At 36.0% G+C, this 24,244-nt stretch overlaps 1 protein-coding gene across 1 annotated transcript in view; it reads right to left on the bottom strand.

Annotated features, from left to right (window-relative positions):
- Positions 1–356: 356 nt before the first annotated feature.
- The window catches only part of LOC149805094 (uncharacterized), a 55,258-nt gene continuing 31,370 nt past the window's right edge, over positions 357–24,244 (bottom strand). Inside the window, exons 5-6 of the mRNA XM_089947340.1 lie at positions 18,416–18,640; positions 357–4,751 (exon numbers count right to left, since the gene is read on the bottom strand). Of these exons, the coding sequence (XP_089803466.1) occupies positions 4,534–4,751; positions 18,416–18,640 (443 nt within the window). The 3' untranslated portion in view covers positions 357–4,533. The remainder of the gene's footprint in view (positions 4,752–18,415; positions 18,641–24,244) is intronic.

Below are 24,244 nucleotides of genomic sequence, written 5' to 3'. Positions count from 1 at the left end.
TAACAACAGAAAGGAAAATGGGTGATTTTAACAACCTGAGGCTATAACTCTGCAGAATAATGATGCAGATGACTGACAAATGAACCATATCATCATCTCATCAATATCAAGCTGCATGCCGAATTCGGTATACAGCCCCAAATTAATTAAAAGAATTGCTATTGAAACAGATGTAGAATGGATAGATAGAAGAACAGAAATATCAATGGGAGGACAGACAGGCCCAATTATTATCTCCATTCCTATAAAAAGCAGGAGACAACAATAATATAGCTTTGCTACTTTGTATGAAGACAAAGACATGTGGCCCATTTGTCTAAGTAGGAAGAGACAAGAGTGATGAAAGAAACATGTCATACATTGACTGATACTTTAATCAATATTGACCAAATTGGCCCATGGCAATACAGAGACAAATACATTCAAAGATACATTACACAGTATAGGTTACATAATTTTAAGGAAACTATTTAATCCATCAAATTCTAAAAATCTACACTGAGTATAAACCAAATAAAATTTCATTTCAGGTGTTTTATTTTCTGTCATAAAAAGAAAGAAACAGAATTGGATAAGAAATTATCTTTGTAAAGAACAAAGGTATACAAGCTCCAAGTCAGATATTATAAGATATGGTTAAATACTTCATATCTCAAAGTATCTGTAAAGGTTTGGATACATTTTTTTAAATAAAAAGTTGTAAAATATATGATAAATATATTTTTTGCCAATATCAAATCTTGCTTACATTCCACAACACAATGACTTTCATCCTCAACAGAAGACTATAAGTGATTAATCTTTATTTCTTTTCTTTCATATAAAACAATCATAAACATAAGTGATATTTATAAAGAGAAGCTTTTGAAATACTATTTTGCATTCAAAGAAAACAGAATTACAGCATAATAGAGTTTCCAGAGTGTCTTTATGTTTCTGAAAGTCTTACATAATTTTATTTAAATAAACACTGTCAGATATTCTTTGCATTTATGCAAATATTTCAAAACATATACATATTACCAGTAATTAATTTCTTTATATATTTCCTTCATTTTTATACATTTTTAATGAATACATTTTATAAATTCTAAGAACACTAAGACTGTTAATGCAAAAGGACAATTTTACCAATAAGCATACTGGATAACTAGTACCTGTCTATGCACTTATCTACTGCAGATCCAGATGAGACAAGACATGGTAATTATGTCGCATTGAAGCAAACACTATAAATGAAGCAAATGTGAATGAATAAGTAATATAACTTGGAAAATATGGTCTAATAAAACACTAACAATAACATACAAATATAAATAAACATAAAACAAGTTAACTTAAAAAACTTCAAGGACTATGGTAACAGACAATAAGTATTCATTCTAGAGGGGGAAGCGCAAAGAAACCTGACCAGCAGGAAATACCTGTAGAGAGGGGTGTACTGACCCAGGAAACCTAAGTGAAAAAGTCTTGGATGTTAGAAACAATTATCAATAAAAGAACCTCAACAGAAATTTCTAAAACTCAAAATTCAAATAAAAATCTCAAATTAGTGCTTAACTGCAAACATAAACTAAAAATTAACCAAAGTTATCAATTTAAATTTAAAAAAAATTATTTTTAAAACTTTAAAAACCATTGTCTAAATTAAATAATTAAAGTTTTACCTCAAAATGTATCAATTATAAAGCCCATTGATGATTTAGACCATTCTGAAGGTGCCATCTCTAAAGTTCCAAACCAAACCATATATGCTGAGATCGTCTTCAAGATGTCCCAAAATACTGTCTATGTCTAAATCAGCATGGGTCAAGTGGTATTTTCTAAAATAGTTGCATTTTAACAAAATGGCCTGAAGTTTTGGTGTAAATGACATTAGTGGCAGAATCACACCTATTCACATTTCCTTGACCTTTTAGCTACTGAACCTTCATAGTGCATTTCCTTCCACTATCAATAAGTCCTCTAGCCATCCTGTGGTATATTTTTTTATTTTACAACATTACAACATATACACATACCAAACCATATACCTATTATTTTACCTTCTATTTTTCCCTTTCCTGTGTCACAGTGTCCTTGACCTATATATTCTTGACTACAACATGCAAGTCAACCACAAAGATTGGTAGACATGTGGTCCAGAACTAATTTTGCTGTGCAGAAACCATTGTGTGTTCTTATTGGAATTACCATCATCGTGACTAATGATCTTTTGATTCCAATTTCTATAGTTGCCATTATTAATCCAAGTATAAGTTATCCACAAGGTTTGGTCAAGGAACAGAAGCTAAAGCAAAAATTATTGCACAGAACCAATTTGCTTTCTTGTGTTAATGTGACCTAGATATTTAACCTTTTGAACTTATATTTATTAATTTATTTCTTACCACTAGAAATGAGTTATTGTGCAGAATCAATTTTCTTCTTTGAATCAAAGTAACATTTACCTTTTCCATTTTCACCCAAAAAGTCTGTTAGTTTCTTATGGTTTAAGTGCAATCAATTCACAAAGCGTAGTCAAGATAAATAATCTAAGACTAAAGTCAATGTGCAGAAACCAGTTTTTCTTTGTTAGTGACATTGACTATTGACATTTTTGACTCCAAAATGCAAGGCATCTGCATAGCTTAGTTGAGGTATGTGGACTAGTACTCAAGTTTATCTGTGGATACATGTTTTTAATCAGGTCATTGATCTTGACATTTGAACTAAAAAATAAACAGGCCATTTCTTACCACAAGATGAAGACATCCACAAAGTTTGGTCAAGGCATGTGATCTAGAATTAAATTTACAGTGACCTTGACTTTAATGTTTTGAACCCAATACTGATAAGCTTCTTCCATGCACCAAGTACAACCGATTGAAAAGCACAGTTAAGGTCAGTGATTTTGAAACTAAAATATCATGTGTAAATCAAATGTACTGATAGTTGGACAATATCACAAGGTTGTACGAAAAAGTGCAATAGGTCAGTTGGTTGAGCATTAGACGTAATTCATGGGTCATGGGCTTGATATCTGCCTAGGCCAGCCTGGGTCAGCTGCCTCATTGTGTCCTTGGAAAATATACATGACTTTTAATATATATCCTTGGCATATTATAACCAAAATGTGTTAACAGTGCCATTCAAAACCAACTGGTCACCCTAACTTTGGCAGCCGATAAAAAAAAAAAATCCATACAAATTGCCTTAGAAACCATAAATGTTAAAGCATTATTTAACATTAAATTATGAGGGAAATAAAAAGTTTCTTAAAATATATATGAAATAAAATCCTTGTGTTAGACCTATGTTTCTCAATAAAAGAAATAAACCATAATCATCTCTCAATATAACATTGCTAAATGTAACATATACATCACATATTTCTTATAACTGTCAATATTTTTATGACAACAAATAAATTCACCAAAATTCATTAATGCAAACAATTGAAATGGTAATACATTTCTATAAGGCTGCACAGGAGTAATGACAAACAATTACATCATTTCAGTGTGATGTCACATAATCAAATGGCCTGATGTAGCCATAACTCCTTTTAGTATATCTATGTAGGTTGCTACAACTTACATTTCATACAGTTACTTTCTTTTCAAAGAGGACAGAATTATCACAGAAAAATGGTCATCCCCCAAAAAATCTCCTTATCACAAGAGGCCCAAGTAGGCTGATATGTTGGCCAAAAAATCTGGTTTTCTATGTTGCCTTCTATGAGGTTTTTCTCTTTGTCATGGCAGGCATAATGGATGGCATATTGTCATCATCAGTGATAACTTGAAAATCTGTAAGCCATGATACTATATGTGAATTTTTTTAATTTAAAGCTGATTGCTTTTTTTGAAAGTATAAATTTTAGTAACAATGGCAACGTTAGATCTGCAACATTTGTACTCAGCTGAAAGGCCTTCATTCAGTGGTGTTTTATGTCAAATTTGGTTTAACTCTGTTAAGCAGTTTTTGAGAAGTAAATTAAATTATTTTTGCAATATTTAGGAATGGTTATCAGCAACATAATTTGTATAAAACAGAAATGCCTACATGTCATTATGCTTTCTACCAAATGAGGTCAAATTCTGTTCAGTGATATTTTAGATGAATCTAAACAAATAAACAAAAAATACTGGTAATGATAGCAGCCATATTTGATGGCAGATCTTCATTTTTGGAATCAAATTAAGTGCTCCATGCAAAAATACTTTCTTTGTTGGCCACACACTGTAAAGTGGTTTCTGACAATTTGTTATTTAAAGATTCTTCTATTGGAATGTGGTAATGGCAGCCATATTTAGCATTCAATATTGGCATAATTTGTACAAACTTCAAGAAAGACCATGTTTGTTTTAAAGTGGTCAAGTTTTTATTATGAAAAAGCTAACAATAGCAATTATTAATTATGACAGACAGCACAATGAAAAACACATGACAAATGAAGCAAGCTGTACACTGGTCTATACATTATGGTCAAGTGATCTAAAAGTGGCACGAAACAAAATAACAAAAAGAACCAAACAACAAATTTAAAATCTATGGCTGTGAATGTGTTTTTATAAACTCCATTAAAGTTTCTAGTGCCCTGTTGTTCATGTCACAAGTGTACATTCCCTTGTTTGTAAGATAGGCCATGTCAATGATGGCACCTACATTTTTATACTCAGACCCTGTCAGGACCCGGTCACTGCTCTGTGTAGGCAAGGCATGGACATCCTTGTGATGAAGTATCAAAACAGCCACATTTGGACCAGCTGTAATGGAGAAAGAAGAGATGACCGATTACAAAAATCAGTTAAACTTATTTTAAGCAACCACCTTCAGGAAGCAAAGGAAATTAGCCTAAAGAAACAGTTTAAAATTGTTAGAAAGTCCTTACATTACAAGTATGTCACCTTTAAACATACCGCTTTGTACTCATATCCCATGCTCATGTGCATGTTTCTAAAGTTCACAGTCAGCATGATTATATACATGGGAATAATATTGTCTAATTGACAAATTTTGTAGTACTGCTTTGACTTTACCAGGATCAGAAACTGCAAAAGACATCAATTGTGGCTATTATTTCATTAACTTCTGTATTGTTGATTTTGTATATTTTTTCAATAAGAATTGGTTCTATTTTCATTAATTTAAAAGTCTTTGCCTGCTTTTGGAATAATACTTGTGAATAGACTGACATGGGTGGCAAAAATCATTATGTAACTTTACTCTAATACCACATTCAATACATGATTGAACACAGAGACCAACATATAATGCAAGCAAATGTGGCAAATGTGATTTACAGTATTTGTAATGGCATGTTCTGCTGCAGAGTTCATATTTTCCAAGGCATCCACCTCTGCATTTCTTGCATCTCAATGCCATTGACCTTTATATATATATATGTGTGTGTGTGAAAATTTTATGTAACTGGGTAAGAACACAGTATCATGTAGAGTAATCTTTAAATTTATGATAATCCTAAATAATGTATGAAGGTCATGTGAATAAACATACTTGCAATCTGAATAATCAGCAACAAATAAATCTTCAAACTTATGCAAACGTTGTCTTAAGCTGACATCAGCCCAAATAAGCTAAAATGATTCATCACTGAAAACTGCACCAACCTGCTTACCTGCAGCATCAAATCAAATAATTATAAATGTTTTTGATTGTTTGGATATCTCATTTATGGTATTTGCTCCTCTGGACATAGAAAGGATTTCATAAAATCTCTCCCATTGGTTAATGCGAGCATGTTATATTAACAGTGAAGGTATTTGTTTAATTATGATGCTTCTCTAGGTCTTCACTACATTCACTATCTTCATCAATAGGTTTCACTCACTAACATCAGCAATTTGAAGTTTTCTTGCAAAATATCATACAATGGCTTTTCATGTTTTTCTCATAAACTTAACTGAGCTTATGTCACTGCTCTTCCAATAAAATACCTAAGTCAATTAATGTATCCAAATCCTTCAGACAGAGTCATAATTTTACCATAAACCAACTTTTTCTAATGACAGGGCATCAAGCTAATATGCTCTTTCAGCTCACAGATGCAGCCACATGGTGGGGATTAAGGAGCTGGGTGATTAGCATGCTCTATAGCTATCCAAAGAGGCTACCGGTCTCAGCAAAGAGGCAAAATAAACCATCAATTACACTGCCTGGAAAACTCTTGGCTCTTAACAAATGGGAGAGCAAAAGAAGATTTGCATGTGAGACAGTCCCATGAGTGTCTCCAAAATATAAAGAATTTTCTTGTCCTTTGAGCCCAAGGGTTTAGGACACAAATCCCAAGGAATAAGGCATTAAACTCCACTGCCTGAGTCAACAAGTAAGAGGCAGCAAGGGAACCTGATTCCACTAAGACCAACAAGACATACTTGTCCTGCTCTAACCCCTGGAAGGTAGGACATGTGACCCCATGTCTTTCTTTTGGGGAGGAGACCTGAGATACCGGGCATTCATGTCCCATAACTCTTCACACAGAGTGATGGAAATGTCCCTAGCAGCAGACGTTGCAGGCTGATGCAATTGCTTCTCAACTTTTCCACCAGTGTTTAGGAGAAGAAGACTGGCCCCGACCACTTCTTTATCTCCACATAAGTAGGTGATGACTCACAATATCAGCACTGCTACAAGGATAAGACCCAGGTGTCCATCACAGCATAGATGGGAAGGATGACTGAATTATCTGAAAATTGGTTTCCCAACATCCTGCAGTGAAAGAGGGATCATAGGGAAGGGCAGTGGATATGTCAAGCCAATCCATTCCCTTGTCTGGCATGTGAATGCAGATGACACTGATCTGATATGGAAGCCCTCTATAGAGTTTACAGAGTGAGACCTCTGCTCTCTCTTTCCTGGATGGCTTGATCTGCTTGCTACCAACACCAAGCCAATGGATTTGGGACAGCACCGCTCCTTCCTCATGGAGGGAGACAACTTGATATCCAAAATCACTGGGCTATGGGTTTTATGAGTGCTACTCCAACATCACAGGGTGTGTGACTCACTCTCTACCCTAATACAGTATTTCCCCAACTGGGAGGGACCCTGGACCAAAGCCTCACTGGCACTGATCCCATATCCTCCTGGAAATCAGAAGTGCTCTTCTCCACCAAAGAGCTGTTCTTCTTTGGGGCCTTTAAGGGTCATGGGAAGGCTGTCATATCCTCCTTAGGTATACCATATAGTTCTTTATTTCTTTTCATTAATGAATAGTTTTTAAAAAATTCTGACGAGAAACAGTATAATAAAAAGAAGTTATAATAAAGTTAATATTTCAGTGCAGTTTTTTTAATAATAATTTCATAGTTGTTTCAATCAGAGATTTACTGTGATACTGCAAACTCAAATGTACTTATAACTAGATTTAACCCAATATGTAGGGTGGAATCTCAAAAGTGTGTTTTGAGGTGGGGGGGCAGTGCACAAAACCACATTGTCCAATGGAGAATAAGCCATCTTTTCATATCAACTTATAGAAAATTACTGGAAATACAAATATAATAAAAAGGAAAATAATATTTGTTTTCTGAGAAGCATTTATATTGCACTTTAAAAAACTGTAGATTTAGCATTGTCCATCACCATACATAATACAGACATATGTGCCAACGCTCGCATAATCGCGTTAACTGACAGATATTAACATTGATACAAAAATACCAAGTTTCTGTCTTTAAGATCAACTGGACAGTATCATTTTTGTTCATCTTTGCACTCATTAAAGATGGGATGGTTCATACTTCCCCGAAGATCTTGCTGAATTTTTCTCAGAATAAAAAATGATTATTCTGCATGTGCAGTGTAGTAAGGGAGTCTCAAATATGCTAGGTGGGTTTATCTCATCAAAAATTGCTATACAATCCAGAATGACTCATGTTAGCATGGTACTGTCAGTTTGTGTGAAAATAAAATGCTTCGTCCCCTCTCCTGTGCTTTACAAATTCAAGCTAAATTCTATGAGTTCCAATATTCAGTTTTGCTGGGCATTGCCCACTTTGCAGATGAGTCATCCTTTTCCAGGTCACAGTGGCATTCTGACAGTTTGCTTTCAAAAATACATCACACTTGTACACTTTCCACTTCTAAAATAATTGTGTTTAAGATTTTATATATGAATGTTGCCACTTATCACAAACTTATCAAAAACCTTTAATAATGGTGACTAAACATTCTCATTCAAGGCAATTATGTTTAATAACTTATATTCTTAAAAACATAAACTTTGATTAGTTGTTTGATTCAAGTAAATAATAACTTGAAACATATTGGGTTGTTCTAGTTTAATGTCACAATTAAACAAATGGGCTCTCCCACAGCAGTATTCAAAGGATTTAGAATGGCCTCCCTCTGACTATTCTCAGCAAATTAAGTAATCTGTCATGTGATAGTTGCTTACGTGTGATCACTTTATCTTTTAATTGCCTCTGTGATAATCTATTAAATAAACTGCCCTGAGGATAGTTTTACATGGGCTCTAAACCAGACTTTTTGCTGTTTATGAGATTACATACAAAAGACATAACTGTGATGGTCAAAAACTCTTTATATTTTTTTTTCTAACATTGAAAATTATGCCTTTTGCAACATGACATGATGATGTGAGTGGGTTTGGGAATAAAAAATCATGTTTTTCATGAGACATGTCTTGCTATGGCAGGTATGGTATATACTCCTCATCTTGGCATCCGTCCGACAATGGGAGACAATGGCGTAGCTCCAAAGTAAGCTTTTGTCTATCCTTCTTTCTAGCTCTCTTTTCAGCTTGTTTTATTCTTCTCTCTTCCTCTGCATTTTGAACTCCCTGCCTGACAGCTAGGCACCAGCTGGAATGGTTGTTTGCACAGCTCTCCCAGTCGTTGACATTGATCTTTGCCGTCTTCATATCCTTCTTGCAAACATCTTTGTAGCACAGATGTCGTCGTCCAGTTGGTCGTGCACCTTCTGCTAACTCCCCATATAACAGGTCCTTGGGAATGTGACCTGGGTCCATTCTTTTGACATGGCCAAGCCAGCGAAGGCGCCTCTCGCTGAGAATGGAGAACATGCTGTTCATGTTGGCACGTTCTAGAATCTCTGTGTTGGGTACTTTGTCCTGCCACCGGATGTGCAGAATGCGCTGCAGACATCTCAGGTGGAAGCTGTTGAGTTTCCTCTCGTGTCTTGCATAGGTGGTCCATGTTTCGCTGCTGTAGAGAAGTGAGCTGAGTACACAGGCTTGGTAGACACGCAGTTTGGTCTTCTCTGTGAGGTTGGGGTTGTTCCAGACTCTCTGGTTAAGTCTGGCCATCACTGCTGCTGCCTTGGCAATCCTGCCGTTCACCTCAGAATCAATGGAGAGTGAGCTGGAGATGTTAGACCCAAGGTATGTTAAGTTCTCGACAACTTCCAAGTTGTACCCATCGATGGTGACAGAGGGAGGGGAGTCTGCGTCCTGCGCCATGACGTTCGTTTTCTTCAAACTGATGGTCAGTCCAAATTCCTTACAAGCATGGGAGAGGCGGCATACCAGCTGCTGCAGTCCATCTTCCGTGTGTGATGTCAAGGCTGCATCGTTGGTGAAGAGCAATTCACGGATGAATACCTCTGTGACTTTAGTCTTAGCACGGAGACGGGCGATGTTGAACAGCTTGCCATCAGCCCTGGTAAGGATGTACACTCCCTTGCTGCAGTCCTTGAATGCATACTGGAGAAGCATGGAGAAGAAGATGGCAAAGAGGGTCGGCGCAAGGACACAGCGTTGTTTGACTCCGCTGATGACTGGGAATGCTTCAGATGTTGCGCCATTGAAGCACACTGTGCTGTGCATGTTCTTGTGGAACGACATGATGACAGCAAGCAGATGTGGGGGGCAGCCGATCTTCTGCAGGAGTCTGAAGAGTCCACTCTGAATAACCAGGTCAAACGCCTTCATCAGGTCTATGAAGGCAATGTAGAGGGGCATCCGCTGCTCGCGACACTTCTCCTGCAGCTGACGTAGTGAGAAGATCATGTCTACAGTTGACCTGCCAGCTCGAAATCCACACTAGGACTCTGGGTAGACACGAAAGGCTAGGATCTGCAAGCGTGTCAAGGCAACACGGGCGAAAGCCTTTCCAATGATGCTGAGGAGGGAGATACCCCAATAGTTGTTGAAGTCGCTACGGTCTCCTTTGTTTTTGTACAAAGTGACGATGTTGGTGTCACGCATGTCCTGTGGGATGTATCCCTGTTCCCAACAAAGGCAGAGGAGTGTGTGTAGGGGCTGGAGCAGTGCTGGTTTTCCGCTCTTGAGGACTTTAGGCGGAATGCTGTCGCTTCCAGGAGCCTTCCCACAGGCAAGGCAATCGATGGCTTTTCCGAGCTCTTCCAGGGTGGGCTGTGTGTCTAGCTCCTCCATGACAGGCAGGTCTGGAATGGCGTCCAGGGCAGTTCCAGTGACATTGTTTTGGGTTGCATATAGCTCGAGATAGGGCTCAACCCATCGCTGCAGTTGTTTCCCCTGGTCTGTGATGACTTCGCCCATCTTGGACTTGAGGGGGACAGTCTTGTAGCTGGGGGGGCCTGTGGCCTTTCTGATACCCTCATACAATCCTCTTGTATTACCGGTGTCAGCAGCTGTCTGTATACTGTTGCAAAGCGGCGGGCAGTCTTCTGGGCATTGTTCCTTGCAATCCTGAGGGCTTGTAGTGTTCTGGGGATAGGTGCAGTCTTGTATGCCAGGAGGGCTTTCCTCTTTGCCTCAGTCATGGGCTCCATCTCCTCCCAGTTTGCCTCATACCAGTCGACATTCTTTCACTCCCTCTTCCCATAAGCTGTGATGGCTGAATTGTACACAGAGTCACGGATATGGGACCACTTGGAGTCAATAGTGTCATCAGGTGTCACTTTGGTGAGGGCTTCCTTCAGTTTGCTGATGAACTGCTGTGTTTTCTCTGGGTTGCTTGCACAGCAGGTGTTGATGCAAGGGTGACCCTTCTTCTTGGTGTGGTGCAGCTTCTTGGGTAATATTCGCACCTTGCTGGCCATGAGGGAATGGTCCGTGTCACAATCGGCACTGTGGTAGCTGCGGGTGAGGAGGACACTGGCCAGTTCTGCACGCCCGGTGATGACGAGTTCTAGCTGGTGCCAGTGGCGTGAACGTGGGTGTCTCCACGACACTTGGTGGATCTCCTTGCATCTGAAGAAAGTGTTGGTCACACATAGGCTGTGGGAGCAGCACATCTCCAGCAGTCGCTGACCATTCTCGTTGATCTTGCCCCTTCCGTAAAAGCCGAGACAGGTGGACCAGGCCTCATGGTCAGCTCCCACTCTAGCATTGAAGTCTCCTAGTAAGTAAAGGCTTTCATTGTTGGGGATACTGGATATTGCCTGATCCAGAGCCTCATAAAACTTGTCTTTCTCCTCGTAGGTGGAGCAGAGGGTTGGGGCGTACATGCTGAAGATGTTGACCGGGCCTAAGGATGTTGACAGCCGGAGGGCAAGGATTCTCAGTACCTGATGATGGAGGTTCAATGAAGGCAATTAGCGTGTTCTTTACGGCAAAGCCTACACCATGCTGCCTAGGTTCATCTGAGGGCTTCCCCTGCCAAAAGAACATGTAATTGGCTTCCCTGATTGTGCCACTGTCAGCCAGTCGGGTCTCCTGGAGGCAGGCAATGTCTTTGTTCAGTCAGGAGAGTTCTCTGTCAATGACGGCAGTCTTCCATGCATAATCAATCTGCTGTAGGTCAGCGGTCAATCCAGGACACATGGTCCTGATGTGCCAGGTTGCAAAACGAAGAGTTGGAGTCTTCTTATTTCTTCTTTTAGTCTTTCCTGGTGCGGAGTTTTATGGCGCACTTGTCAAGATGGTTCTCTAAGCTCCACGCACCCAAAGAAGCAGGCAGGCCATGGCGGGCAGCACCTTAACGACTGGGCGTTGCCCAGCTTCAGGCGGGCGGTAGCTGTCCAGTGAGACCTGGTGATCTCTGCCACCGTCAGAAGTAACCCCTGGCGCCAAGCTCTATGCCAATCGAGCTCTGACTTAGAACCGGTAGACTGCTACTTCTCGTGTTGTGCCAACGCCGTACGACGACGCTGGAGTGTCCTCTCCAGTGGAGCTATGAAGCCTGGGCAGGGTGGTATGGAGAATCAGCTGTTATCCATGCAGCAGATCCCCCCTCTCCACGCAGCTGGTGTGCCCAAGGGAACGACGAATGCCAATACAGCTTGGCACCAACGGCATCACAGGAGTTGCCGGAATGACATTGAAGTCAATGCCAGATCACCTTAGGGACTCCATCTCCGTATTTTCTGTCGGGGTTTACTCCCTTAGCCTTTCCCATGAGTGGGTATAGCCACAAGGCAGCAGAGGTTTGGAATCGGAGTTTTCCCTCTCCTAGATGAACTACCATCCAAGGTTTACAAGTCCCATCTACCCGAAGCAACTGGTTTTAAGGCACCAGTGGGCCGTCTTCACCCCTTCTCCTGTTAGTAGAAAACATGGTCTGCCAGGCTTCAAATCTAAGCCACTCGCGAAGGCCAGGAGCTGGATTTTAGTTGACAGAGGCAGTCAGAGACGCAAGTCATATGGGCATTTTTTGGAGGATTTGGGGTGCTTGTCTCCCACTCCCACCCCGGGCAATGTCAACCTTAGACCACTATATACTCCTAAGGATGCTTAATCCACTTACATGAACAGAACAAGGGGCCCAATATCAGTTAAAGATTAGCTCAACAGATGACCATGACACTATACAGATTTGTGAAGTCTTCTTAAAGAAACCAATTTAAATTATGTACCAAAATTCAGATCTATTAATTCTACTTGTTTTATTTACCCTTAATAAGAAGTATCCTACTCCTAATTACAATCATGCAAGATCTTTATGATACAGGCCCATTTACCATGTTGACAGAAAGTAGATGAGAAATATAATCTCCAAATTTAAAATGGCAACAAGGTCAGCCAATCAGATGCAAGGTACCTCAATAATATGTGCAGATCTTGCTCATTACAGCACCTGCCAATAGGCTTATTTAAGCCAAGTCGGAGCTAAAATATGATGTTCAGTGTAAAAAAAAGATAAGCTTTGTCAATGATACAATATTACCTCATTAATATGCTTAGAACATGCTCATAATCACACTCACCAAGCATCTTGATAAATTCATATTTAGAAAAACATGATTTTCTGAAATCTTAGTTTTAAATGAGAGAGAGGGTAGCATTCTTTACAAAGCAATATATGCTAATTTATTACACACCCATGTAATCTTATGTGCTTGATTTGGTATTCAATTCGGCTGTTCAGTTTGTATTTCCATATCGCACTCTCAGATTTGAACTACTTACATCTGTACATAGATCACTTGTGATGCAGTGAAATGAACTTGTATAAATCCCAGTTTGTTCTGAATGTTATTCATTCAGCAAAGCTAAAAACATTTGGAAAGTGTGAAAAGGGGTGTGTGAAAAATACAAAACTGCATTCATGTTTTGTACCAAGTCCAGGGAAGAACTCATTTGATATGGCTTATGAATTGAATACATGCAGGGATGGTCCTGGCTTTTAAAAAGCTGTCGCCAGAAAAATCGCCAACCTCAATATTTTGTCGCAAATTTTCAAAAAGTGTCGCCAAAAAAAGTAGTGTACATTTTTCCAAGTGTTAATTTAGTCTATCAATGTAACAGGCAATGAAAGTTACAAAAGATGGATTAGTTAATACTTTAATTACAACATGCATTAACAAAATGTTACAAAGTGTTACATGAAGATCCGTCGCGATTTTAGGGCTGCCCACTTGTTGAATGCAGTTTCAAAGTCTAATTTTTCACATCTGTACATGCTGATTCTCATTAAATTCTCGAGAGATGAGATGCAGAGCTTATTTCTGATGTCAGTTTTTATGAGGTTCATCTTACTGAATCCACGTTCACAGTCGTTAGTGCTGACAGGTGACACCTGTAGTCTCTCAGCAGCCCCCCCACCCCTTTATGGCTAGCTTCACAAAGCTTGTAGCGAATTGCTTCCTAAATCCCAAGAATGATCACTGAATGCTGTATAAATTTTCTCGACAAGAAAAATAGGATCTCCATTCCCACGAATGAAACTTACACGAGTCAACACCTGGCAATATTGGACCGTATATATAAGCGTAAATTCACGCCCAATTTCGGGATTCTTTCACTCCTGTGTTTTGAGAAATAAATAATTATTATTAATTATGCAAAACTGTTTTTTTTGTTTTTTTTTGCTATTTCTTGTTGCGGAGTTCAAGTCTCTGCAGCCGTAACACGGGACTGATGGCAAAAGGAAAAGATCAATGAGTAAAATGCTGCACTGGCGACAGATGTAATTGTGATTGAGATTTTTTCCATTTGCTTTGTATTTATACACAGTAGTCGGTACTTCAGAGGTTATCAGTTTTCTATGAAGGTTCAGCAAAACTATTGTATTGGTATATGTATAAAAAAACCAGAAGGATTAGCTATACAATTAATTGTATCTGTTCTATTCGCGTCTTCAGAAGTCGGTCAGTTGTAGGTATAGTGCGGTAGCACGATTGACTGTATTGCAGCATACAGTACTCAGCCCAGATGTCAGCGTAAGCAGATTATGATGTAACAATGCACTGTAAAGATAGGGTTGTCAATAAGAACAAAGGATCGTTTGTGTAACAGATTGATTCCAATGCATTGCTTAGTCAAGTTTGTGGCTTCCTTTCGTTCTGGCTTTAAATTTATTCAGTCCAAATCCATGATTGTATGTACAAATTAAATAACCAAAAAGTATGTCGCCAAAAAAATCGCCAGATGGAATATTTTTGTCGCCAATAAGGAAAAAAAATCGCAATTTGCGACATTGGCGAAGCCCAGGACGATCCCTGACATGTATATCTCAACCTAATGACCTCAACATATCCCTATGCCGTTTCAAACTCATTCTTTCAGACTCAAAACAAAACATGTAAGCAGGTTTTTGTATAACCTGTCTAAAAAGTAAACAGCTGTGCTTAATGCTCATGGAAACTATCACCTTGGTTATATGGTTGATTGTCATTAAGGTGATTAAAGACAAGCTGTTCAGATATTAATATCCACCCTAAACTGACTGACAGCAACTAGGTTGATGTTATGTTATTAGAATCCTTTATGGGACAATCCATCAGGCTAACTTTGCATAGGTAAGATGTACAAAGTGGAACAATCCAACTGTTCTGAGAATAGATAAATTAGATGGTAGCCAGCTGAAGAAAACAAGTTATTTGTCTTTGTTGCTTTGAATTATAACATTTGAAGCCATTTTTATTGAAGACTACTGGATCTCACTCATTACCGAATTCATCCAAGATCTTAATGATATAAGCATTTATTCTAAGCTTGATTAAATAGGATCAGAAATATGGCCTCCAGTGTGGTAACAAGGTCAGCAAAAGAGATGCAAGATCATCTAATTAATATACATCATTATCAACTTGTTTTAGAGCTTGATAATGTAAGCCCACATTCCAGTTTGATTGGATTAGAAATATAGAATACAGACTGTCAAAATGCAATTGTTGATATATAGGAAATAAACAACAGAGTGATATATCATGAGCTCACAATGAGCTAAAAATCACTGCCACTTAACACTAAGTGAACCACAATCATATGTCCTCAAATATAACGCAGTAACAAATATCTGGGATATTATTTAATCTACGCTTTTGCAAGGTTCCCATGGATTTTTTTAAAGATAAATTACCAGGTCATTTCTAAGGATTTTCCAGGATGAAATTAATATTTTCAATGACCATTACTGAATGGAATTAAGAATATTTTAGCTTATAACACATACATTATTAAAACAAATGACGTATCCATTTCAAGACTTCCAAAATAATCTGAGTCAGAAAAGATGATCATGCATTAAAACACAAAATGTATTACACATAACAAGTCTGATTACTGTATATTCCTATAAATTGGCATTTAAAGTCATTTCAATTTACAGAATAAAAATTCTAACTATACTTTGCTGACCTGCATTATGTTGGTACGAGGAAACAATATGATGAACATAAATTAGTTTTGTTTCTGTTCAAACCTTTCACTCTAAAGAAATCAGAATAATCAGCAGTAAATCAAGATAGCAATCTATTTGCATGTTATATGAAGTAAATATTTCCTATCACAGTATGAAAAGCAATAATTGCAAAGTATTAGAATCTTTTATTGAAAAGAAATCTTAAATCCTGAATTAATCAATGCCAATAAAGCCCAAAACAAGATTTTTTTCAAACAATCCAAACTCCTTCAGAAGATTTGGTTAAAAATCCAGCATTTAAAAAAAATCCTATTTACAAAAGAATTTATTTAAATTTTGACAAAAAGATTACAAAATTTATATACTATTGAATAAATAAGGATTGAATTTTCTGTAAAATCAACTTATGCCTGCTTGTAATGCGATAAACGAGTCCCTGGACCTGTACTGATACTCATGAGGGCTTGTAACATTTCTTAATATAAAATACAATGGATGACAATCTCCCATTTCTCCTGTGATCTATTTAAGATTTAACCAATACTTCAAGCCACATTTCACAGTGTAAACAGTTTAGCACCAAACTTCTGCTCAGAGATTTGACAATTTAGACTACAAATTTAATTTAATATGAATGACAGTCTGTTTTCTAATCTGGGTTTCCTCTGAATATTCCCACCCCATTTTTTCACATTTGGACATTTAGGTTGGCATGTGGGGTCAGAGCAATTGCCTATAGAAAAAATGGAATTTGCTGCCACTGCGCAGTAGCTTACCAGCAGGCCTAGTAAACTTAAATGATGTCACATTGTGTCAAATCCGAATGAAATCAATAGGAAAATTATTTATTTTCTCAAAAATGGCAAGTACCATACATATTACGCTTTTAATTCACTGACTGACAAGACAAAACTACAGCATAGATGAAACTTGAGCCTGGTTACTATTTACATTAATAGTCACATGACTACACAAATTTTAAACTACAATATTGGAATTCCAATAATCACAGGATATCATCAAGAAGCTCCTTTCTAAATTTGTTGAACAAAAATTCAAATATATTAAATGAAAGTCAGATATCTTTTTTTTTAAAGCAGAAAGAACATATAATTCTCAACACATTTATTTTGAGAATGACCAGAAACCTGTCTCTGTCACAGCAATCTCGATGGTCAGATTCATCAAGTAGAAAGCATATGTCAACGAGATAGTTGTGTGATACCACAAGACCCAAGGTAGTTGTTCTCTGAATAAAAATATAGAGAATTTTGAGTGCTTTGTTTTTTTTTGGTTTTTTTAATTACAACCAGTATACAACTTTCATTTAATATTTACATTTTTTTCTACATTTGAAACATGTTATTATTGATATCATGTGACTACTTGACCAATTATGTCATGAACATATGGTTTGTGAGATCTGTGTACTTATTCAACTAGGAATGTAAATGGTGAATATCACATCAAACTTCATCAATGCCGCAGTTTCATCTTGTCTGTCAGCAGATAAAAGACATCGTTTGTAATACTCGCAATTTCTGAGAGAAAAAAAGTTCATATTGATTTCATGTAGGTATGACTCAATGTAACAGCATTTAACTTTGCTAGGCCATCTGGTCAGTGGCTATGCTTTGCTGCCACCATGCTGGCTTCTTGTGATGTTAGATTGGTTTTCATACCTTCTATGTACGAAATGATACATGTACCAATAATGAGCTGTAAAATAACCTGTCTACTAGACGAATCTAATCCAATGAGCATTTGGATTGACTAAACAAATACGTCTATGTCAAGCACCCAAATGATCTGAATTGCAACCTCTGAATATTCTGGTAAGAACTTGATAAATTTAACTCATGATCAGTTCAGTTTTGACTCAAATATGCAACTGTTTCTGCTATCAAGTAGTGTGGAAAATTCGTGTTTTTTTCCGACTTTCATCATATCTGCAAACTTCAAGGACTTTTAACTCTCATTTCTCCCAACTTTTTCCTGATTTCCCGGATAGTGTGGCAACTGTGCTTCTAACATTATTTTTGTTAACTGAAATAATGATTACATCCTTAACAAATCAAAGGATATAGCTTGATGAAGGTTTACATGGGTGGGCTTTTGAGAGAATCATGATTAAAACCCAGGATTTGCCCCATGAATGTGGAAATTGTCACATGTACACACACATTCCCATACCATAAAATCACATGACCATGTGAACATATGACCTAAAAACAAGGACAAAAGTTAACGTATTCAAACTGAAGTTTGCTAAAAGCAAGAATACATGTATATAGACTATTGTCACAGGCAGGGCAGCACATTTTTCTTTCGTAAGATTGGAAGATTTATTAATTTTGAGTTTTCTCTGTCCATGTGGATCTCCATGTCATGCTTGCTTTAAATTATTGTGAACTTACTTTGAACTCCCTGGAGAGCATTGCTGACATCTGTACCAAGACGAGATGCATTCAAACAGATGACTATTACAGGTAAGGATCTACTGATATGAGAAGGCATGTCACACATTTGCATAACAAGCTCCAAGTTGTACGAGGACATCTGGAGCTGAAGGGTCTTACTCAGTTCAGAAACAACATTGGTCGTCAGCTCTGACTTCCTTGGACAGTATACTTGGGTTGTTACTACAAATATATAAATATATGTGTATGGGTCATGATGTTAAGAAAATGTCCGTTCGAGTATACAACTAACATTGAAATTTTTTGCACATTTCCAAAAGAGTAATCTTTCCTGAATATAATGCTGCATGTTTCTTACAAATATCATGAATATTTGAAGACACAATATATTGGTTGTACAGAGATACATGCTCTCACCGAATATGGCAATCTGAACAAATTTCTGTAAAGTAACAATTGATTTCAGCCAATTGGCTGATTTATTAAATAAATCTGTTAAAGTGAAGATTATGGAGTTGTTAAAAAAGTCAACTTGTCTAATTTTGAAGAAAGGTCATTAAAGCAATATCAGATGCTATGATCACTACAAACTATATTACAACATACATGTAATTATCATCAGTGTCTCCCTTTACCCTCATCTGTGCTTCAGGGACCCCCAAACTTTTCATCTGATGCCCAGTTCTGATAATAGGCTTGTTTTTCGCTCAATCTAACCCCTGGTTGTGACACTAAGGGGATTTCTGAGTCTCACTCTTGCACCCCTTGGGGAAACAATATATTATTAACGTTCTTATTCTTCCTCTTCTTCTTCTTGTTATTATTATTATTACAACTCTACATTGTTTTAATGTTGTAAGGTTTGACCATGGTGTGTACTTAACCTCTGTTTATCAAGAATGATTGAAAATCAGACAAATGCATTGATGTTTATGGTAGGGTGGAGGTTGCAAAAGAGGGAATAATACAGTAATAATTAACTGAAGTTTAAATAAGTTAAAAAAATATCTTTCTCCGCATAGTATTTAAGCACTCAGTATTGTCAAATAATAAATAACGTGTTAAAAAAATAAAGATATACCATTCTACTTTATATTGTATTCTGTCAATCCATAATAATCAACATGTATTTCACAGTGTTAAGACTCTATGGTCTTTAAGTAACAGAAAAAAGTGCTAAAATCCAACAAATGATTTCTTTCCCTACAATACAAACTGATAAATTAAAAATACATGCAACTTACAGTATTGTGAATTAAATCACAAATAGTCCTAAACGTTCTATCACAACTCCAAAAGTATAGAGCATTCCAAATGAGTTCCTGGTGTCCCAAATGAAGTCCAGTCTATTGTGCTGATGTGCTAACAGCCTTGATGTATGACACTGATATAATCCAAAAATGTCTTTAAATGTATCTAAAGGAATTCCAAAATAGTAACTTAGTCCTAAAGTTTATGAGCACCATGTAATTCTAATAAATAATTGAAATAAATAAATCCCATCAGATAATAATAATTCAATGCAACCTAATTACTGTCTCCACTACAGATGTTTATGATAGGAAAAATTATTTATGTTACCCACTAACTTATATAAAATATTAAGACACAACTTCAGAACCAGGATGACGATCTGGATCATTTCAAATCAACAAGGTCAGATCCTTTAACAGCCAACCAATTAAAAATCAACTGGGCCAGAATTTATAAGGGGGAAACCAATGACCTGATTTCAAATCCCATCTAATTTGTCAACAAGATTACTTATACACATTCCAAGGTCAAAAAGCCGCATAAACACGTTCACTCAAATTAAAAATACACAAATGAGCCTTAATTAATTAATTAAATTAAATTAACTGAGAGTTAGTCTCCTTCTCTGCCTATAGTCTTCTTCAGCACTAAAGGAACATATTTAGTCATATATTTGATCTGCCAGTACTTGATTTAATTGAAATCCTGTGCATTATGTTATCTCTCCTTACCAACATGTAAAGACAATGACAAAATCTCATTTCTTGCCTAATAAGCAAGCTTAATTACTTGCCAGTAATCAAGTCATCTCAATTGCTACAATATTTATTTTTTCAGTGGGAAAAACAAAATCATAAACTAGAACTCATCAAATCTTGGTCTGACCTAGAACAGGGTCAAGACTTTTTGGACAAAAAGAGCCTTTTATAATTATCTGTGCAATTTGTATCATCTATGGAAGCTGGTACAAAATTTGATCTAATAAAATTTGTGTTACATCTCAGACTCATCTTTTTAAAAATTTCAGAGTTATTATAACTTGTTCATGTTACAAAATTATAAAACACATGACTGTGAATTATTTATTTTTTGTACGAAAGGAGATAGTTCCTTGTGTGCATTGTGTGAAAAAATACTTTTTTGGGTTGATAAGATGTAAAGCAATTACACATCAATGAAATTTTTTTTGAATAATTCAACATTATCATTAAATATATTCAAATTATGTTGTGATTGTATAATTACAGAGAATACAAAGAACATATCTCAGTTCTTATAGTTAGCATATAAGTCAGGAAAGCCAAACCCTTGATATGTTGCAGATGCAACAGGAAGACATTTTCACCTTTTAACAATGACTGTGAAATACATCAGATGGCTATCCAAATGAATGATCGTCCATTTGAAACAATGAAAATGACATAAATGTTTCACAGCCTTTTATTTTGCCGTTTTATAAGTTTACATATATGCCAACCCCAAGAGTGGTATAAGCATAATTATTGCTAATATAAGCAGCCAAGAAGCATAATTTGAGCATAAAAAGTGTAATCTATATTTTACATTCCATAAATACAGTACAGTGTATGGAAAAATTGTTCATTTTTTTTCCTACTAACCTGGTAGTGCAGCTGGTCAAAGTTCTTGTCACAAATGGGGAAAATCCATGTGGATTCAAACCAAAATACAAATAAAAAACATACTGACAAATTTTAACTAGTCTAGAGTAAAGACTGGTCTGCAATCAAATATTATATATTATCGATATAATGAATTTGTCAAGCAATGTTTCAATTTGAAGAAACCTGTCTGTTTTCTTGGAAATGTGTCAGAAACAGCTGCTATAAATAGAATATATGGAAAGCACATGCATGTCTAGGATGGGCAAATGTACTCTTACACTATAATCATACAGCAGACTTCTTTTTTTGACAATATTCTTAAATTTATATCATGAATGGGATTAAAATGAAGATGATAAAAATGACAAACATAACATTTATTGCTTTATTTTTTATTTCATTTTTGTGATGTACCAGAAATGCATAATCCATATAAAGGCAAGCATAGGATGTAATTTGGTGAAAAAAGCGTAATCATTATGCCAAAAGCATAACAGGTGGCATGTCTGGATTTATTACTCATAAATTGCTTAATGGCATTTTTGTATCCAAGTGAAATCTATGATAAGAGTTTTTCATTTGTTTTTTTGTCATTTGAAATGATCATGGTCTCATGACATCATCCACTATCATCCAGCAATGTAATTTAGGTAATTTATATACCCTTATTGTTCTTCTTCAAGATGTCTCATTAACACACATCATGTTTCTGATGATAAATGTCATGTCAAATCCACTTAAACTTCATATATTTCTACTATAATAAATAGAGTGAGATCAGTATTTATATATAAAGAAAGCATACAGCTTTATATTTACAGTGTAAAACTGGTATGTATTACATTATAATTCCTATTTATAAACTTTAATATTCTGAAATTCAATCTTTAAATTTGATACATTTTTCAAATTTAGAATAGACATATGATCCTTAAATTTGTGCTTTGAAAATGAAAGCAATGACATGTACTGCATGTTGTCTACATTCCAAATTCAGTTGCTTGCTTATGTATTTTTTAACAGCTTTCAAAATGTGGGCGTATAAACATTATTTACTGTTCATTCTTGAATGCATGCTTTAGGTACACAGGCCCCATAAAACTGTCAACACTGTATGTGTGCTCCCCGATATCTTTAACACCAATTACAGAACATATTTCGCCATGTATACAAAGACGCACAAATTGTACATAAGCATAATGGGTTGGGATAAGAAAAAGAGACTGTGAAATGTACATGTGGGACACTTTAAATGGGTTACTTATGACATCTCTGCTATATACTCTGAATTAAGTGTGAAGTTTTCCTCATATTGATTTGACATGAAAACTATCGTAACTTTTTCCAAGAAGATTACAGTTACAAAATCATCCCTGAACCAATGATAAAGAATGTTATTTAAATTTAAAAATCTGACAAAGACAAACAAAGGACACAAATTTAGGTGATTTTAAATTGGTTATGTGTGACGTCTCCTTTATTTAGTATGCAATCAGCATGAAGTTTTACTCACATTGTTTAAACATGACATCCTGTCTTTTCCTTAAAGAATTAATGTAAATAAAAATTAACCCCAAACCAATGATAAAAGATTGTTATTTAAATTTAAAAATTCAGAGTAAGATGAATCATGGACACAAAATTAGGAGATTTTAAATGGGGTACCTGTAACATCTCTGCTACCTAATTTGAAATCAGCATTGTTATCTTTTTCCTTAAAGAATTACTGTAAAAAATGACCTCCAAACCAATATAAAAGAATGCTATGTGCATTTAAAAAATCTAATGAATAAGTAACAATAGAAATGAATATTCAGCATCAATAGCAGCTGGAAAATTTAGTTTTGAAAATCATTTGAAAAACTCAAGCCATTTCCAAATGAATTTAAGGCAAAATACTACGTAATCTAAATCCTTTACCAACTTATGACTAGAAAGACTACTTTTCCATCTGTGCTGAGCAATATTCGATATAGAACAATTATTTTGAGCAATGTATTAGTGGTAAAAAATACACATAACTCTCACTTATGCTTTGCATATGATCGGACACAATCATAAATGTGTCATGTATCAATGCTGTAAAATAAACATGGCTTATTTATAACAATGTCAACCTTTTTCCACTTGCTATCAATATTTAATAAGAATCTGAGATGTAATATTCTGACAACTAATTGATTAACATTATGTGAAAATCAGGTTAAGAAAAACTGAATGGTAATTTCTATTTACAATTTTTACCATGATTTATAATACACATTCATCATTTCCTCCATTCAAGGTGAAACATGGTCTGGAGCTGAAAATCTTGGCAAAATTTATGATTTTGGCATGTAACAGTTATAATGCCATACTACATCTTGACAACAAATAATATATAAGTTGATGACCGTTTTATGTTTTGAGGATGTTTTTATGCATTTTGATGTGAATATTTATCATTTCTAAGTAACTTTAATGTCAATAACCAGTCACATTTTGAGAATCCTGGAATGATGGCAATTAATTATAACATCATTCCTAAGGTCATGATAAAAGAAATGATAAAGTCCTTAACATTTCACTTGAAAATTTCAAGTGCTGAATTCATTTTACATGTGATCAATTAAAGTGATATCTTTGTTATCTCTGTTGTTGATTTCAAATGGCATAATCACCAGCTTCAAGTTTCATTGGTTATTTCAGGATTTTCTTTAGAGACAATATAATTATTTTTAACATCAAATTCTGTATCGGGTTCCATTTATAATCTTTAGTGCAGTGTTTCTCAAACTTTTTTGTCTTGCAGCGCACCAAAAAGATCTATAAAATTTCACGGCACACCTTAAAAGATTTAACAATTTTTGTGCTGAAGAATTTATTTATTTTTACATATATATTTAATTTTAAATTGAATGTGAAGGATATGCCTGCTTTCAAGAGCAAATCAGATTGAAGCGAGGCTCCA

This window comes from Sinohyriopsis cumingii, chromosome 2, assembly GCF_028554795.1.
Source record: "Sinohyriopsis cumingii isolate HCF-2022 chromosome 2, ASM2855479v2, whole genome shotgun sequence".
In the NCBI taxonomy this organism is placed as follows: Eukaryota; Metazoa; Mollusca; class Bivalvia; order Unionida; family Unionidae; genus Sinohyriopsis; species Sinohyriopsis cumingii.
The sequence above is the reverse complement of the archived record's forward strand: the minus strand, read 5'-3'. Positions and strand labels throughout refer to the sequence as shown.